Consider the following 19,576-nt stretch of genomic DNA (forward strand, 5'->3'; position numbering starts at 1 on the left):
GTTAGGAAAACTTAAATAGTATTGGCCTCTTTGTACTACTGACCACAAGCCTTTGAATCTAACAGCCCAGCCACTTTTTCACCCTCTTTATTGTCCACTTGTTCAGTCTGTATCTCTCCAGTTTGGCTACAAGGATGTTTTGGAAGATGATTTCAAAGGCCTCATGCAGATCAGAGAAAGCACACAGAGCCCTAGTTCCGTGCTGAGAACCTTAGGTGTGCGAAGTTACAGAGTTTCTATGGACTTCTGCCTATTTAGCAGGGATTATTCAACAGGCAAAGTCCATGAGACCTGATGAGATGCATCTATGGATGCATCTGAGATATGTGGCCAAAGGCATTACAAGGTCATTCTTTGAAAGGTTTTGGTAATTAAGGAGATTCCTAATTCCTAAAAAAAAAAGGCAAATGTCACACATATCATCAAGAAGGGCAAGAAGAAGGATGCAGGGAATTTTAGCCCGGTCAACCTAACCTCAGTATCTGGGGATTACAAAGTAAATCTTCTGGAAGGTGCACCTAGGAACATGAAGATGAATGAGAACAGTGTGGATCTCCCAAGGCAAATAATTCCTGACTGACTCAGCTGCTTTCTGTGGTGCTCAGTCAGTACTGAACAGCAGAAGTTGTTCCACAAATTTTGTCAGAATTGCAGAAAAATGAAGAAATCTCTGATGTGTTATTTAATTAATTGTATCTGATCATGTCATTCAAAAGCCTTTCACACATACAGGCAAGGCAGAAAGAACAGTGCACAAAAGCATAAAGCATGTTATCCCCTGGCTCTGGCCATCTTTAGCAGTCTTTTAGAACTAGACCTGATAAAAATATAACTGATTTATCTCAAAGAACCACCAATTTGAGAGTTTCAGATGCATATAGTTTGAGACACTGTAAACAAACTGGATTTCTAAAATCCTGAACACCTACACCATTCAAATGAGACCTCTTCAAGGCACTTCAAGATGAGAACCCCCAAATCACTAGTCACATTAAAAATGGCCTTTTGTATTTCCCTAGTCCCTCCACAACTAAAGTAGTCTGCAGGCAACATTTAGGGTCTCCCTTTCACAGAACCTCTCTGAGTCTTTCCCTAGTCATTACAGCAATGATTCCCCTTGTTTGTTGGACATGTGACTGCTCATGAGCCTCAAAATATCTCTTGACCCACCAACCACTTTTTCTCATTATCCTAGCAGATAACCTTTCCATAACCTTTCCAGGACACTTCAGAAAACAGCGTCTGGGGTGAAAGAACAGTGCTCCAGACCTCAGCTGAGTCTGGGAACAGGCTGACTCCAGTGCCACAAATCTGAGTGGCTTAAAACATTTGGGCAAGTTGGAAATCAATCCTGTGCAAATGTGGCCTGTTTCGCAGTCATGTTTGCATGTGCTGTGAGAAGCAGGTGAAAGGAGTTTTTGGCTCAGCAGTAACTAATTTCAGCAGATTAAAATGGTGCAGTATCTTAACTTTGTTGTTTCAGCTGGCATGGAAAATGCATTGGTAATTATCACAGGAAGCTGAGGAGGGGGGAAACACAATAGGAAGGGAGTGCAGTACAATACCGAACTGTGGGACAAAGCAGGCAATGTCCTGCCAGGCAGCTCTCAAGCAGCACACTTTCCCTGGGGATTTACCCGGCCTGGAGATAGGTGTGGAGATGTTCTTAGTCCTGTAGAGGTTCACCATTACTAGTCCCTCTGGACCTGCTGTGCCCTGCAGCAGAGAGGCTCCTGCGTTTACCCTGGTGCTACTGCATTAACTATTTAAGGGCTGGCTCCTAGGATTGTGTTGAAGTCACACGCTGACTGCTGCCCAGGCAGCTCAGAACAGTAGGGAGTCCATCTGTAAATGGGCCCCAGTTTCTTGGGCTTGGTGATGCAGCTCTGTAAAGATCAGGCCGGTATCTTCTGTCATTTTGGGGATTATGACATTTGTGTCATTTTGGGGATTATGACATTTGTTTCCTTTCCTTCTCCTGCTTTTCTTGTTTGTTGTTTTTCTTGTTCATTGGATGCCACTTGCAACTCCTCCTTTGCAGTGAAGAACAGCACAGATCACCCCTGTGTTAAGCTGTGATATTTTAAGTCCAGACTAAAGAGGCAAAATGAACAGAAGAACAGGGCTGTGTTCTGATTTAGTTTAGCTTGTGGTTATGGAACAGCATCCACAGAATTTCTGCTGCTGCGATGGGGACAGGCATGCTTTTTTGCAAAGTGCTGACATGCCTGATAGCCTCTGCCTGTGTGGGCTCGGGAGCTTGGTCTATGTTGGCACACTGGTGTGCAGGCTGGCACTGCACAGGCTGGAGGGAGAGCAGTGCTGCGGGACAGCACTGCGGTGGCTATAACCTGTGGTTATGGTGATGCACAGTATAGTCCTAGCACTTTACAGTGGAAGGATTAAAAGCAGGCACCTAGAGATGACCTACATTGGGCATCTCCGTTGTCAGGCAGCTCTTCATGCCGTCACGTCTTCTGAGTCACCAGTGTCCCTGGTGTTATTAAAGAGAGAGTTTCTTCCCTGAGCATCAATGCTTTGCATTTTACCTCTGTTCTTGTTGACTTACTCCACATCATTTCTAGGTTTATTTTCTTAATGCCTTACAGAGGCCCTTTGGGGGAAGGCTAACACTAGCCCGCAGCCATGTAGGGGAAGACCTTGAGCTGCAAACACTTTGACAGCTTTTTGCTCCAGCTTTGTTGTGTTTGACTTTTAATTAGGTATTTGGAGTGGATCTGGACAAGCTCCACTCTGCTTTCCAGTAATGGGCGGGATTGCTGCAGGGAGTTAATGTGAACCAGGATTTGGAAAAGCTCTGTGCTTCCTCCTCATCCATAAATTTAGATATATTTTCTTGGCTGCCCTTTCCTGGAGCTGTTAAACTGGAGTTTGCTGTTCTCTGGGCCCTCATATTGGCATGGTTTTGACAGGGCAAATCGTAAGCAGGCAGGTCAAAGGTCAAAAGTAAAAGATCAGTCTGAATTTGGCCATCTCTTCCACCAGTGTGCTGTGGAGAAGGGGGAACTCCCCACATGGGTGTTGTGTGAAGAAACAGGCAGTGGTATTGCTGCGGTTCCCATCACTGCTGCTGTCAGAAGGATTCAGTGTCAGATGGGGATGCTCAGCTCACCTCAGTCAGCCCTCTGGGCCAGGGGACTGGGCAGTGACAGCCCTCAACGTGAGGGGACTCCTGCCCCCAAGAACCCACAGGGTCCACGCTTCCCCCTGTGTCCCTTGCTTAGCCACTGGATGCTGTCACCCAGAGCACAGCCTTGACATCCACACTGGGCTGCACTTTACGTGGCGACATGCCAGTGCTACCCGTGACTCCATGTGCAATGCTGCTTATCCCTCTGTCTGCTACCTCCACTCTGAGGAAGGGTAAGCTTCCCGGGCATGGGTGCCTCTGTGCTTCACCCTTTTCCATCTCCACGCTGTGGAGCAGATCCTTTTCCCGTGTTTTACTCCAGTGTAGCTCTACTGACATCTACTGGGGCTTGTTTTCACTTAGAGTAGTACATGTGGAACATCAACAATATCAAACCAGAGGGGGTTTCCTTATGTTTTACAATATTCTGAATGTGCCTGAGTGCCAGAAGTTAATTCCAACAGGGATGGCCATGTTCCTGAGTGTACCTTAGTTTTAAATGCCTCTCTTCTGTGCTGGTCCTGTTGCTCTGGACTTCGCAGAGTGTCTCCTGAGGTCTACTTGCTGTTTTGTGATACTATGTTGAGTATTCACTTTGAGTCTTGGAGAGAAAGGATGATTTGCAAGCACTTTCCTTTCTTCTCTCTCTGCCCCTCCATATCTTACCTCAGATACAGACCAGCCAAGCTGGCTCTTGCTAGTTACTTAGGGAAGCAGTTATCCGCAACAGCAGTCTCTTTGGAAAACAGGTAGACCAGCATGTCAAAGGATGACTGTTTTTTTCTTGACACAACTCATGGTGAGGAGTTCCCTGCCCCAGTCTGATTTTGTCATTCTTTCAGAACTGAAGCACAGTGATTAGCCAGTTCATTGCATGAACCAGCTGTGAACTCTCTTCCATAGAGATGCTCTGTTGTTCCATGCTTAGAAATTGTAATTATCGAAGAAAAATATTGAGCTAAGGCCAAGGTACAGAAACTTTATTACTTGGGTAATGGGGGTGAGATGCAGTTTGGGAGATGTGGAGGGATTAGAAAAACATTGGAGAGAGAGTAGGAAGATTAGGAGTGGCAAAGCTGAATAGAGTCCTGCTGTTAGTCAGAGCTGCAGTGCAAGTGCAGGGGATGAGTAATGGCACGCCCAGTCCCGCAGGTCTCTGCTCTGTAAAATGCATGCTGCCCTGCAGACTGAATCCATGCCCCCTTTTTTTCCATACACCCCACTTCTCAAATTTGTGCTAGTGAAATCTTTAAAACATACCTCAAGTCCCTCTACTGAATCTCCCAAGAGCTTTTTCCACTTAAATGGGTTTGCAGATGGCAGCATTTGTCCCATCAGATTTCTTGACAATCACAGGGTATTAAGAAATTTTTCCTGGGTCAGGACCAAGAGAAACAAGGTATTTCTCCAGTTACATTTCCTTCTTTTAAATACTTTCCTGGCATTTATTGCTGCTCTTGCTGTGACCTGACACACTGTCACACTGTAATTGTTTTACTTCTGAATTTTTAACTCTGATCAGTTTCCCACTCCCACCCCCAAAGGGATGTGGGGATTTCTAGGCAAAATAAGCCTTGGAGATAGTGTGTGAACATGTGTGAGTGTACACATAGTTGTTCGTACTCTACTGCCTGTCACAAGCTTGGCGTGGCTCACAACTGTGGGACCCTGGTCTCTCCCCATTTCTTTGCGGTTAAAACTGCCACAGTGGGATCCCTTCCTGCACAGTTCAGATGTCTGCAACAGAAGCGTCGACATGCATTCCAGTTATCTTGTCTGTCTTACAAAAATATGGTGGTAGTGACTCTTCTAGGGCGCACTTCATTTGACCCAGTTCAGGTGTCTGCTTCAGCACGAGCACGAGCAGGATAATATATGTTTGTTTAGTCCCATCCTTAGCATCTGGCATGGCAGCACGCCAAGCAGTCCTGCCAATTACAGACTTAGCAAAATACAGAGAATGAGCATGGACTAGATATGTGACACCCATAAAACACAAAATCTAAAAACTAGGCAATTTTGTGGTGTTCTTTTAAATTCCTTGAATGTTCATTATCTTTTTCTGTAATTTTTCTAGTCCAATGGCATTTTACCAGGCAAATACATTACTCTAAATATGGCTTTAGGAGGCAGAGATTTACTGCAGGAGAAGCAAAAGGAAATCCTTTATACATTTGCTTCAGTTGTCTGACATGGTAATACTGAAGCAGCAGGGCACACAGTGGCTGGTTCCCTCCCCATCAACTCCCTTTTAAAAGGACTGGACTCAGGTTGTCTGGATCTGGAAATGTAATGATACAAACTGTTTTCTGAGCTAATGGAGGGAATTCATCCTGGGTGCTGAAGCAAGTGTCTCAAGTGATTCATTGCAAAAAAGAAGCTTACAAAGCTGTCAACTTTTAGTCATCTATTTTTTGTTTAAGACATGAATTCTTGCAGTGCCCTCATGAAGTTGTGGATGCCTCATCCCTGGAGGGGTTCAAGGCTGGGTTGGATGGGGCTTGGAACAACCTGGTCGAGTGGAAAGTGTCCCTGCCCACGGCAGGGGAGTTGAAACTAGATGATCTTTAAGGTCCCTTTCAACCCAAACCATTCCATGATTCTGTGAAGTGATGCTGCCATTCTGCAACTGGTGTACCAGTGTGGACACCATGGTAGTAACGTTTGCTGCAGGAATGCGGCCACTGTCACCTCTGCTAAACCAGAATCACTCTTAAGGGAGGCTAATTATTAATTTTTGGAGAACTAAACTCAGATGAGTTATAAGCACAAAATGTTGGAGAACAAATGGTACTAACCAATACTTCTGGTCTGGCCAATAAAGATTTTCTTTGTCAGAGTGGCTTATACAGGTTCCCTAAACAAGATGAGCCATGTCAATTAAATTACGTTTCTGGCACAGTAACTATGCTCCCACTAGGTTTTCTGCTTGCATGGAAATAATAGAAGAGTTAATCATTCCCCACTGATATACCAGTAGATTCCTAGCTTAGCTGTAGATTTACACTAAAGAAAAGGAGCAGGTAAAGCTGAATTTGTTTTCTGGGTCCTTGAGAGACAAGGCAGCTCCATCTGCTGGTGTCACTGCTTGTGGTCATGTCTGCTCATGAGCTGCTGTTTCCCAGCCAGGCTGTTCCCTGATGCCTGGCAGCACCCCAGGCCCTAAGGCCCGGTAGGGGACCTCACTGAAGCACTGGCTGCTTGAAACCCTGATGCACTGGCTGATTACATGGGCAAGAAAATAGGAAATGCTAGAAATTTGGTGAAATCAGGTTTTTAGCCTAAAAGTGTTTGTTGCCTGCCCTACCCATGACCACCCACACAAAACTTGTTACTTGTGGACTCCCTGATTTCTCACAAAGCTTCTAAAGATGAGACTATAGAGACCAGCATTAGAGTTGGGGATAGATCAGAACTGGGGCACATCCAAACTGGTATCCTTTAAAATGCTGAGGAATAAAACCAATGGATTGGATGATCCTTATGGGTCCCTTCCATCTTTACATATTCTGTGATCAAACGTCCTCCTTCGTTCCCAGGTCCCCTTTAACAGTTGCTTCCAGCTTGCCCAGGTGACCTGAGATACCACCAGTGCTTGAATCCTTATTAGCTTGTGCCTTATTTGATTTCTTCCCACCATGTTCCTTCATCTGGGATAGGACATTAGATTAATACTGCATGTGATTTATGTGGGGTAAAGAAAGCTTTATTCTGTCTGGACATCTGCCTCCCTTGAAGGATGGAAAGCTGTAGATATCATGGTGGCTGTAACAGCAGGACTCTGCATTCCATTTACTGCAATATTTCTCACTAATATGGGACCAACTCCTTTTCTGAATGACTCCTTAATACTTGGCAGCAAGGCATGATGGCTTTGAGTTGGGGTATCAGAGTGTTAGGGGAGTAAAAAAAAAATGATGATGCTGGGCTGTGAAGGTAAATAGGAGAATAGGATGGTAACTCCATGATCACAAAGGATTTTGAGACAAGGGGCCCCAAGTTCTGCTACAGATGTTTTATGTGACCTCAGAAAAGTCACGTGCATCTTAAACCCTTGGGAGTCAGGTATTAACTTCTTCTGACATTCTAGGATTCAGTGTCCCTTTGACTCTACATCGAGGGAAATTTGTGTTCTTCTGCCTTACAGGGAAATTTGAATATTAATATTCAAGCATAGGGAGGGCACTCCGATCCTTTAATGACAGAATCTAAGAATGGTTTCTACCACAGTCTTTCTAACGGTGTGTCAGCAGGGTAGACAATCCATTTGCCAGCATGTCCATCTCATGGTGTTTCTCTCTTTCAGGCACAGCATCTGTTGCAGTCGCTGGCATCTTTGCGGCCTTAAGGATCACAAAGAACAAGCTCTCTGACCAGAGGTTTGTTTTCCAGGGAGCTGGAGAGGTAGGAATGTTTTTAAGCTCATTCCTAAATATGATCTAACTACAAATTTAGAGAGAGAAAAGTCAACTATGAAACTTCCTGCAAGGCTTGACTTCTTGAAAACAAAGCACAGAAGCAGGTTTCTTGTTGCTGGGCAGGATTGGGCCCCACAGGTGGATCTTGCTGCTAGGTGGAAGTTACCAACCATCTTTCAGTGACTTCTTGGCCCACAAGTCCTGGGCAGACTCCCTGGATACTACGAGGCTGCCCATGCAGTGACTACCTTTACGGAAGTCATTTATGAAGCAGAGTGCCACAAGAATATTAAGGAGGCTGGTTTGAGTCCTCAGGGTTGGTATCTAGGGTAAACCAGAACTTCTTTAGTGGTAGAGTTCAAAGGACTCAGACTGACAGGACTGTAAGAGCACAGCTTGCTTTTTGGAGTCAGTCATATTGCCCCACGGCAGACGTCAGGTAGTCTGCACGGCACCTTGCTCAAAGAGAGGGGGAAGAAAAAGCCTCTAAAGCCTTGTCTGTGGACTAACGGTTCAGGACCTATCTCAGCTCTTGCCCACAGTGGAACTTTGGGAAGCTCTGTTACTGTTTTTCTCCCACAGTGAGACAAAGCTGGCTTGTTCTTTTTCTCCACCTCTGCTGGCAGACATGTCTGTGCTGGTCACCATCTTTGTGGCGCAGAGACCCTACTGCTTTGTTATAGTCCCCACTGGGGCAGGAGGGCCAGGCACAGCTGTGGGACCACAGACACACACACAGCATGTCCAGGGCTGCTTTCCCAGGCAGGAATGGGAGAAAGACTTTCCTCTTGCAGGATTCCCACTTGGCTGTGAGTTCCTCTGTACTGGCATCTCCAGCAACATTTGTTAAGTGTCTGCCCCTTTTCCCCCCCTGCAGCAGCTTGTTCAAATGATGGAGACAGCCTCTACCTGTCAAGGTACCAACTCCACTGCTCCAGCTCCACCTGCAGCGTACTCTACTGAATGATTGTGAGGTTTTTTATTTATGGCAGCACCTACAATGCTAAAATCAGCCCCATGCCATGGCGCTGTACAGCCATGGAGCAGAAAGTCTCCCTGCTTTGTGCAGTGCTGGGGGATGACCCAACCCATCTCTCATTTAAAATCTTCCCCCACAAAAGATGATGATACCCCAATGAAGTGTTTATATACTGTGTTTCAGGCTGCAATGGGCATAGCTCATCTCATCCTCATGGCCATGGAAAAGGAAGGAATTTCACGAGATGATGCCATCAAAAAAATTTGGATGGTGGACTCCAAGGGACTGATTGTGAAGGTAAATTTGTCTTCAGAGCTGAGCCCCATTCCCCTGCCATGCCGTGCCAGCTAGAGAGGCCAGAGCAGCCAGATACCTTGGACCCCTGCTCAGCCCTGGAGTAAAGGCTGCAGTTTTATTGCAGAGCTGTTCCTGCTTTCAGAGAACTAGATCTCATGGGGATAACAGTGTGCCAGCAGCACTGGTTGCTCTAAAGGCAACACTTTGGACTGGGCATCTAAAGTGGTACACTGCTAACCATAGTCCCAAGGAGAGCTGGAAGTATTGCATGTCATATGGGGTATTATAACAGCGACGTTGTGCCCTGCTTGGTGACCCAGCCTGGCCCAGCTGCATTTTGGACTCCCTGTGTCCCCTCAGAGTTGTCCCTCCTCAGACTTGAGGAGACTTGTATTTTATGTACAAGTGTATGCCAGCCACACAATGTACTTTGGTGGGTGAGAGGAGCAGGGACTAGCCCAATGTGACATTACACCAACACCTCAATGCCTAACTGGCTGATGCTGAGGTCCTGCTCTGTGGAATCTGGTTTAGGTAGAGGGCTGAGAGATGAAATGAACTGAAGAAGACGAGTTACTAAGTTATGTCTCCAACTTTTGTCAACAGACCAAAGCTTGACTCCTCCTTTTTCCTCACAGGGCAGGAGCCACCTGAACCATGAGAAAGAACTGTTTGCCCAGGATCACCCCAGTGTGGACTCATTGGAAGAGGTTGTGCAGAAAGTGAAACCTACAGCAATTATAGGTGGAGTTCACTTAATAAAAATTTTCATGTCAATTCAGTTCTTAGGAGAGTTTCTGTCTTTCTTCTAGAGTCTCCTTTTGTTTTCCTAGTCAAAACAAAATGAGCTTCTTTTACCCTCATTTTTTTCAGTTGAGTTCTCCATATCCTTTCCCCTTCAACCCTGGGGCACAGGCTTCCTCTCCTTTGGAGCTGTAGGAGCCCTTCCAGAAAGGGCTGTAGAGGGAGGTGCTAGGGGAGGCAGGATCTGAGGCTCTCAGCAACAAACATGGCTCTGGCAGGCTGGGCAGGACAAGGATGACAACAGGCACCTCAGGCAGGTCTTTGGGAGTCAGAGTGATGCAATCAGACTGGCCAAAACACTGTCACCTACTCTGTCCAGAGGAGCAGAGGGCTTTATTTTGAGACAGGCTTTTAATCTTACCATAATATGAGAAAGAAACATCTTCACCTCTATCTCCAGAGATTAAGCCTGTTCCCTCCGACGGTTCATTTTCCAGTAGAGGCGTTCCAGTGGGATCAGCCCAACGCACTAAAGTTAGACAGTCAGAAAGCACTGCCTCACTCTGCTGTTGTTGTTTCAGGTGTCGCAGCTGTTGCAGGAGCTTTCACTGAGAAGCTGTTGAAGGACATGGCAGCCTTCAATGAGAGGCCCATTGTGTTTGCTCTGAGCAACCCCACAAGTAAAGCGGAGTGCACAGCGGAGCAGTGCTACCGCCTCACCGAGGTACTTTCTGGTGGTGCCCAGTGACAGGAAAAGGAGAAATGGCCATAAACTAAGCCACAAGAAGTTTCACCTCAACATTTGGAAGAATTTCCTTATGTTGAGGGTGGCAGAACACTGGAACCAGCTGTAGAGGGAGGTCATGGAATATCTCTCTCTGGAGACATTCAAGGACACGTTCCTGTGTCACCTACTCCAGGTGATCCTGCCTTGGTGGGGACTGGACTAGATGATCTCCAGAGGTCCCTTCCAACCCAAACTATTCTGTGTACTGGACTTCAGCGGAGGGAAGCTGGGTGCTCTGGATACACTGTGGCCATGACTGTACCAAGGAAAACCACAGTGGTACATGGTGGGCAGACAAGTGACAGTGTGCCTAAGTTGAAATAAGAGAGGTTCAAGTTGGGTCATAAAGAAAAACTTTTACACTGTGAGGAGGAGAGTCAGGAGGTGGAAGAGAAGCCCAGATTGGTTTTGCAGTCTCTGACCTTGCAAGTTTTTGAGACCAGACTGGATAAAGCCCTGAACAACCTGGTCTGATTTCATAGCTGACCTTGCTGTGAGCAGGAGTTGGGTTGCTACCAACTGAAATTACTTCGGGATCCTCTAAAGAAAGTGCTTGCCTCCTTCACCCACAGCTGTCTGAGATGTCTCATCCATAGCAGTTTGTGTCCCCTGTGTTTTGCCCACCTAATTGTTTATGTAATGGTTTCATCACCCAACTTAGACCCAGTGTCACTGAAGAATTATTGTCATATGGATTGATTTGGCATGAGAGGACCCCTTGCCTCACTGTTTCCTTTCCCTCCCCACCACCTGCCTATGGCCAGAGCAATCACACAGCCCCAGACCTTTATCCCTCATGAGTCCTTCTTCACACTCCATAGATGGTTGATAAAGGGGTAGAGAAACTCCTCAGAAGGTCAGAGAACTTGCAGTGCAAACACCCACTCAGTGCTTAGTGGCCCTGTCCATGGCCCTGTTCCTGGCTCTGGGGACAAGGTACTCCAGAAGTGTCAGCTGGCAGTGCCTCCAGTGGAGATGCCTCTCACTGACTGGTTGGAGATTTGTCCACTTGGTCACTGATGTCCCTCAAGCACAGTTCATGGTGAGCAGCGAAACTAAGATTTCTTTTCTGAATCTGGATGCCTCTTTCTCTCTCTCTGATCAGGGACGGGGAATATTTGCAAGTGGGAGTCCATTCCCAAAGGTAACCCTGCCCAATGGAAAGACCTTCTTCCCTGGCCAAGGAAACAATGCCTACGTCTTCCCAGGAGTGGCACTGGGAGTCACTGCCTGCGGAGTCCGGCACATCTCTGATGATATCTTCCTCATGACAGCAGAGGTTTGAAACTGGCATTTAACTAATATTTTAAGAAAAGATAATAAGAGCTACATGCACCTACTTCAGGTGTTTTCAAGAACCTGGCCTAGGGCAAGGAATGGAGTGGAAACGGCACAGCGTAGCAAAAAGCTGCAGCCTTTTTCCAGCTCAGGGAAAGCTCAAGTTTCCATTGCAGGTGCAGGAGCCATGACAGGATTCTCCTCCTTCTCCACAACTGCTGTCCTAGCACAGCACTTCCACCATTCTGGCTCTACTTTGTAATTAAATGAGTACACACATGTATTTTGAACAGGTCACAAGTTCCCACTCAGAAATAGTCCAAGCTCTGATGCTGCTGAGGTTTCAGCCACATACCATGTAATGCTAGGGAATGTGGTATGTGCTTGAGACCATCTCTAGCTTGCTTTTCTTTCTAGGCTATTGCTGCTGAGGTGACAGAGCAGAATCTTGCAGAAGGAAGACTCTATCCCCCCTTGGGCAGCATCAGAGATGTGTCTCGCAAAATTGCTGTGAAAGTGAGTACTTCCACTCTTATTTCCACTTTCCTAGGTAGGAAGGGCAGGAATTGTCTTGGCATCGTTTTTGCTTTGTGGTTTTTTAACTTATTCTAAAGCCTAGAGCAATGATTCTCAGGAATTCTTCTAGCCAGAATTGCTGCTCTGATTTCTTCCATCATTAAAGCCCAAATGTGAAAAATATATTCTCATTCTATGTGCCTCAGCTCACACAGCTCTGCTTTATTGCTTGAAGCTGTGAGCACTCAGCACTTCAAAAAGTGAGATTTAGAGTCAAATTCAAACATGACACAAGTTGCCAAAAGATTTTAGGTTCCAAATTGCTATTTTGAACCTTTCCTCCTCTATTTAATAGGGGCCTAAGCAACTAAATACTATTTCAGATCTGGGATTGTTGTCTAATTATGGATTTGGTTCCCTGTTTGAATGAGAATTAAAAATTTGATGTAGAGGCACCCACTGAGAATCACATTGGCCTAAGATTACTGACGGATGCACAGTGTAGCTGAGGAGCTTAAGGGTGCAAGCGGAGGCGGTTAAAGCGCTGCTCCCCTTCAATTGCACACCCCAACCATTTTGTCAGGGCTGGGGTGTGCATTTCTTACCAGCCAGTAGTTGCAGGCAGCTTCCATTCCCTATGAAGGCATGAAGTGCAGCTCACTCAAGAGTATTGCACAGTGAGAAAAAAAGCAAAAAAGGGCACAATTCTGAGAGAAGGGAAGAGGGAAAATACAGCCAGGGCCAAACTGCAGTTGCTTTCAACTTCGTAACATGCCAATGTTGTTTTACCAGTTCACTTTGCTTATCTTTTTGCAGATTGTTGACTGGGCCTACAAGCAAGGCCTCGCTTCTTGGTACCCCGAGCCAGCAGACAAGGAGGCCTTTGTGAAACAGTTCATTTACAGTCCCGATTATGATTCGTTTCTTCTTGATGATTACAGGTGGCCCCCCAAAGCCATGGAAACACAAAATATATAAGGTTTTGCGAGAACTGTTTTCTCATTTTTGCCATCAGATCCCATGGCTCATGTCATTGTTGATATAAATGCACGTCCAGGCTTGCAGAATGGAAAAAGTAAATTAATCCAAGTAGTTTTTTATTTGCTGCTGCTTTTTCTCTGTGGGAACATGTCAGTAGGGAATAAAATAGATTCCAAGCTGGACAGGGGATACTCCAAGGAGAGAGCTGCAGCCCATCCCAGTCAGTCAGCACTGCATATTGCTGACTGCTTAACATACTGCCCGTTCTCAGCTCAGCTGCCTTGGGATAAGCTACCTGGGCCACCTCAGAAGCACAGAGTCCCATTCCTAGTGGAAGTGCCCACAAGAAGTTTGGACCCCCACTTCCATAGGTGGCAGCTGCATGCATGATCATCCCTCACACTCGACAGCCACACTTTGCCTGTGGCTCTCTGGATGTGATAGGAAGTGTGTGCATTGCCCTGGGAGAGCTGCACACTTGGAGAGCACTACTCTTTTCTGCTTCCGAAGTCCTTGATGTTTGGGGAGTTTCAACCAACTAGTTGCATGGGTCACACAGCCTGGCACTGTCATCTGCCACCCACCATGGAAACAAACTCCAAAACTTCCCTCAACCCCATGGGGACAACAGACTCCCTCCCCTCCACAAGTCAGGTGGTTCTCCAAGGGAACAGGAGTCAAGGGACCCACAGGGGATAAGCCAAGCTATCCCCAAACCCACATACAGCCATCACATCATCGGTGCATCTCCTGCTGGGCACTGCTAAGGAAGCACTGCAACCAGCCAAGGGCCCTCCTCAGTCTGTCTGTGTCACAGACTTCCAGGGAGGCCTCCCCCAGCCCTGCAAAATTTTTATGCCCCACTGAATACTATCCCAGTGGAATGACAGTGTTCCTGACTGTAACTGGGAAAGAACAGAGGGACTGTTGGCAGCTCTTCCCTTCCTGGTTCTCCCTGCTCACACAGAGCAGGCCTGAGACTGGTTACCACAGATTCTATTTAGTGTCTTTAAGTGGCTTTTTAGTACCAGGAAATGCACCTCATCCCTTTGAGGATGAGTCATGGTCTCCCCAGTGTGCATATGCTTGTAATGCCAGCACTTTTCACGCTCCTCCCACAGGTATGTCTTGTCACCTAGGCTGAGGAAGGAAATACAAGACTGTCAAGTTTCAGGTTCAGGGAGAGACACTGACAAATACTCACATTTCCTGAGCAAGAGATCTTGAAACTGACATTTCCTTGCCTTTTCCATGGCTTTTGGAAAGAGCTCTGTTTTTGAGAAGGGAGGTAGAAGGGTGACAATTTCTTTTTTTTGTTTCAGAAAGATGCCTACACTGCTTCTCCTTAGTTCCTCCCCTCTTCTCCTTCCCATGCACCTCCCCACTGCTCAACTAAAGGTTTGACTCTTCTGCTTGTTTGACTTGTGGGCTTGACATCTCAAATATTAGGCAAGAATGAAAATAAAAAGAAAAACTCAAACACACGTGGAGTGATCCCCAGAAAATGTGGCCCTGTCCCCACATAATGAGCTCAGCCCAGATCACTGTTACTGTGTTTGGTTAACGACCAGTTAACCAGCTAAGTACCATAAAACAGCTCGCTCACTCCCTGGCAGTGGCAAGGATAGAGTCAGAAGTGTAAAAGTAAGAAAACCACTGGGCTGAAATAAAAGGCAGATTAATAGGTAAAGCAAAACCTGCACACGCAGGCACTCCCAGGAGCCAACACTCACATTACTTGTTCTGTTAGACTCTTTCTCTATCCTTGCTTCTCCCTTCTTTTCCTTCCATCTGCTCCACAGAAGTCTGAAAAGGCCCTTTCCCACAGCTCTCCCAGGTGCTACATAGACCCCAGTCCTGGAAACAAGAAGACAACAGGATCTAGTCCTTGGAAAAAGTCTCCCTACAGCTCCTTTCTGACCAGTGGGCATGCCCTGGCACAACCTGGCCCAAGAAGCTGAGAAACTGCTGACAGGGTCAGCAGTGACATGGTCAGCAGCCAAAGACAGAAGAAGAAAACATTTTTACTTGGGAAACACGCAGCCATAAGCCATCTGGGAGAGGTGTTCTTTCTGCCTGAAACAGCCAAACCCATTGTCCCTGGCCTCTGCAGGAGACAGCTCCAGGTGAAACCATTCCCAGGAGAGAGTTGCATTGCCAACCAAGGCAGTGAGCCTTGGGCTGCTGAGGCAGGAAGCTGCCCTCTGTCAAAAGCTTGCTCTCCTCAGCATCAGCCCCTCTTTATTAGCAGCAGGAGCTACCCCATGAGCACCTGCCCCTGGGCAGTAGCACTGCCTGGCTCTGTGCAAGGGCAAGGCACAGCTGTCTCAAGCAGGAGATGAGTCAAACCCACAAGGGGAAGTCAGTGCCAATGGCCTTTCAGAGCACTTCCCAAGAACCCATGACAGTGCTGGTGGAGTGGAACACACTGAAGAGAGGTTTCAGCAGGTGGCCAATGAATCCAGGGTGCAGAATTTACAAATTTTGCAGTAAAACACAATTCCATGGAAGAACAAGAGGACAATGTCCTTACAGATTAATTCAATGCTTGCTTTTTTTTGCCAGACTGTAAGACAGAAAAAGCAGGGTCTCTTGAGCACAGTGCAGTACAACGTTTGGAGGAAGGCAGGAACAGGGAGCACTATATCATGTCACAGGAACGCAGTTGTCCAAGGTTACTGAGCCCCCAGCTCCTGTGGCAGAAGCCACAGCTGTTTTGGGGGAAATCTGAAACTGCCTCCCATGCCTGGACCCTCTCCCTCTAAAACTATTCTCTGTGACCCTGGAAATAGCTTACAGACACTTCTCCTCTCTTGCTCTCTACTGCTGCTCCTTCATGAAACATGAACACTAATGACACAGACACATAGGAGGTACTCTTCCACTTCCCTTGTGTCCATCTCAGACAGAGGTCTCCATCCGGGCTCTGTCCCTTGCTGCTCTTCTGGCATCCCACAGGAGCCCCATGCTGGCAGCAGTCTGCAGACACACAGCTGGAGGAGTCTTCTCCTCAGCTTGTGCTCCCCACACGGTGAGACGCTGTGCAGCTGAAGGCACGGGTTTCGGGGGCATGGTGCAGGACAGCGCGGCAGCCCTGAGCTGTGCTGTCGGCTGTGCGCTGGCACCCGGGGCACTCAGGGGCAGGTGTTCCCTTGGGACTGATCGGCCAGTACTGACCATTCACAGGCAGGCGCCCGGGGTGGGCATCCGTCTTCTCTTGCCACTTCCATGAGACACTGCTGGGTGATCCAAAACGCTGGGGTAGATTCCTAAGGGGGATTTTTGTTGGGTGACAGGGCAAGAGAGGAAGTGATCTTGTGTAGGAAGAGGTCCTGCCATTGGTGCTCCTCTTGTGCCTGCCACAAAGATGGGTTTTCCTTGAAAAAAAGTCTGATCTTTCCTAAAGCCCCAAGACCTCTCTGGCCTTGGCCAAGAGAACAAACAGGGAGTGATACCAGGCTACAGGGAAAGGTCAATGAGCAGTTCAGGAAGAAGAGAGCCTACTGAGCCGAGACAAAAAGCTGCTTGGAGTAGGATGGCGGGTCCACCTGGGCTTCCTTGCAAAAAAGAGAGGCCATTCAGGCAACTGTTATATTGTGGTACTCCACATATTGGCTTCATCCTATACAAAAAACTGTGGGATGGGATGGGGGATTAATAACCCATCTTCCTTTCCCAGCTCCTGCAAATAAATACATTGCAAAACCCTCCACCTGGTAGCAACTCTGTTGTTCACTAAGCCATGGGATTTCTTCCTAGGAAACACTCGCGATGCACTCCTCTGCTTACCGCTGGACAGCTGCAAGAGGGCAGCACTGACTCCTTGGTAGTGATGAGAAGGGTCTTTTGGTACTGGGAGGAAGACCCCTGCAGGAGAGACTTCAAACAGAACAGCAGCTCCTCTCCAGCCTCCCTCAAGAGTTCCACAGCTCTGCTCTTGTGTCTGTGTTCCTGCAGGGCTTCCTTTCTCTTTTCCAGCTGCCTTCCTACCCGGATGCTTAACACAGGGAGAGAAGGCAGCAGAGAACAACCCTGTCACTTGAGCTCTCACTCCTCCTGGCTCTGCCCGCCCTCAGCCCCTGGGGCAGGCAGCACAGCCCCTTCCACCTGGTATCCATGACCAGCAGCTCTGGGGCAGTTTTAGCCCACGGCACTCGGGCTGCTGGAGGACAGCAGGAGTCAGAGGCTCTTCCCTATCATTACCTACGAGAAGCAGCCAGACATGGAGAGCCAAAGCCCACAGTCTGGCAGCGTGCACACTTGTTCCCTCAGGTATCCTGCTGTCACGTCACTCGTACAGACCTGTGAGGGAGTGGGCGCACAGTGACCTGGTCAGTGACTTGCCAGAGCAGCTGCCTCTGTCTTCTCCAGGGGCTGAGGAGGTGCTTTGCACCTCCATCTGAAACTCGTTCTGTGCTTTTGCTTGCCCTGTAGCTGAAGAACCTGCCGGGAGACAGCGCATCCTGCCTGCGCTGGTGGGGCTGGAAGGGAAGGGAAGGCTGGGGACAGCACAGCAAGTTGGGTGGGATCCTTTTCTGGGAGGGAAGGCTATGCCCCCTCTGGGAGCTTCCTTGCCAAAACCCGCGGCGATGTGTTCCCACCGTACATGTAGGATGCAAAGTGAACCACCTGAGGGCTGTAGAGGACTTCTATCCGCAGCTTTACCCTAGCTGAGAAGCTCCTGTCGGTGGTAGCTCACATTTTACCGGGACTTGAGCAGGGGCAATGAATATTTTTTTCTTGTCCAGTCTTGTACAAGAATAATGTCCTGCAGAGGGAATAGTTACTGGAATCAGAGTTGGTGGCTGCCTGCCCTACAAGGCACATCTCCTAGTAGAAGAGACTAAATCAGTGTAGGAAAAACTCAAGTTGAATACTGTAGGAGTTTAAGCTGCTGTCTGTATTTTTTCTTCTAATTTAAAGCAAGGATAGTTCTAGCAGCTCATTTTGGGTTTCTCCGTCTGCTCCCAGTTCTTCTCTCAGCAGCAGGACATGTCTCTATTCCTAAATTGTTCGGGTTTTTTCTTCTTTTGAAAAATGAGGTGATTTGAAACCAGTGATAAAATAGCATAGATATGAGAAAAATATATCAATACAGGTAATAATGTGGCAATATTAATACCTATTTCAAGTTTAGAAAGGATCATTGCGGCATCCAAACATGACACTAAGCCTGATATCTGAATTACCTCTGCCAGGAAAAACTGTTCACTTCTCTTTGCCTCATAACCCACGTCTCTCATCTTATTTAACAAAATTGTATCTTATTTATAATCCCAGCTAGTCTGGATTAGTCATTTGTAGGTAGCATTTGTTCTGTAGTAAAACATGCTCTTCCTTCCCTGGCAGGGCTCATCTATTGGCCCAGACAGCACATTTCTTGGAGTTGCCACAGGCTGTAGCATGGGCTCATCCAGGAGCAGCTCTGACAACCAGAGGGGCTCTGAACACTACAATAAAAGTAAATTACATTGAAGTCAGGGCCATGCTCCTCTGACCTCACTTTTACTTTAGCTCCTGTGCTTGATGTTCTGTCAGCTGGCTCTAGGCATGAAGAATTATCTAAGCCATAAAAAGATCATCACAGACTTTTGGATAAAATTCAGGCTGCCTGGCCATCACCTTTGTACTTAGCACACCAGGCGTGTTCTTACAAGCAGTGACACCAAATTAAGCCTCTACTCTCTAAGGCATGTTCTGAGGTTTCTTCCTCACAAGCCTGGACTTTGTGTGCAAGTGGGAGACATTTGTTTTGCTGGCGCTTCAAGGGTGCACTGACCTTTCCATCCTGAAAGGAAAATCTTGATAAAATCACTAATTAATGAGTGAGTTTGAATCATTTGTCCCAGATACATGGATAAACAAAGAAGCAAAGGCCTGGCTGTTAAACAGGAAAGAAAGGTTTTTCTTCATAGAGCAAGCTGTTCAAATACCTAAAATGGTGGTAATTGATTTATATTCAATTATTGGAGTGCACAGAAGCAATTATAGCTGTTCTTTAGAGTCCAGTTCTACAGTGAAGCGTTTCTATGCAAAAAATTATTCCTTATTAGTTACCTGCTGGTGAAAAATGGTGGTAGAAGGATAGAATTTCCTCTTTATTTAGACTTCATACCCAATTTTACCCCTCTGATCTCTGCTTTCTGTATATTGAGAATAACACTGCTGTTTACTCCAGAACTAACGAATCTAGCTGCCAAACCAGTGACAGGGAAGAGACTGCTGGAATGGGAGGGGATTTGATCACAGAACTGTAACACTGGCTAGTATTATTGAAACGAGATCTGCTAGAGTCCAGCTCACCTCACAGTCACCCAGGTTGTGTTCATGCAGTCAGCAGTCAGAACAGTAAGTGTTATTTTAATCTGTAACTCTTGCAGCTTGTTCTGGAAAATCACTGAAGTGTCCAGAGATCTCACAGATTT

General features: G+C 47.0%; 1 protein-coding gene across 3 annotated transcripts in view; it reads left to right on the forward strand.

Moving 5' to 3' along the window:
- ME3 (malic enzyme 3) overlaps positions 1-13,270 on the forward strand; it is a 119,273-nt gene extending 106,003 nt beyond the window's left edge. For 2 of the 3 annotated variants that reach the window (XM_027677477.1, XM_027677479.1), the window contains exons 8-14: positions 7,458-7,555; positions 8,732-8,845; positions 9,484-9,589; positions 10,171-10,313; positions 11,482-11,655; positions 12,072-12,170; positions 12,987-13,270. In XM_027677477.1, the coding sequence (XP_027533278.1) occupies positions 7,458-7,555; positions 8,732-8,845; positions 9,484-9,589; positions 10,171-10,313; positions 11,482-11,655; positions 12,072-12,170; positions 12,987-13,148 (896 nt within the window). In that variant the 3' untranslated portion in view covers positions 13,149-13,270. The remainder of the gene's footprint in view (positions 1-7,457; positions 7,556-8,731; positions 8,846-9,483; positions 9,590-10,170; positions 10,314-11,481; positions 11,656-12,071; positions 12,171-12,986) is intronic. The other variant, XM_027677478.1, reaches the window with a different exon arrangement.
- Positions 13,271-19,576: the final 6,306 nt, after the last annotated feature.

Source organism: Neopelma chrysocephalum, unplaced genomic scaffold (assembly GCF_003984885.1).
Source record: "Neopelma chrysocephalum unplaced genomic scaffold, ASM398488v2 Primary Assembly neopelma1_43, whole genome shotgun sequence".
NCBI lineage: Eukaryota > Metazoa > Chordata > Aves > Passeriformes > Pipridae > Neopelma > Neopelma chrysocephalum.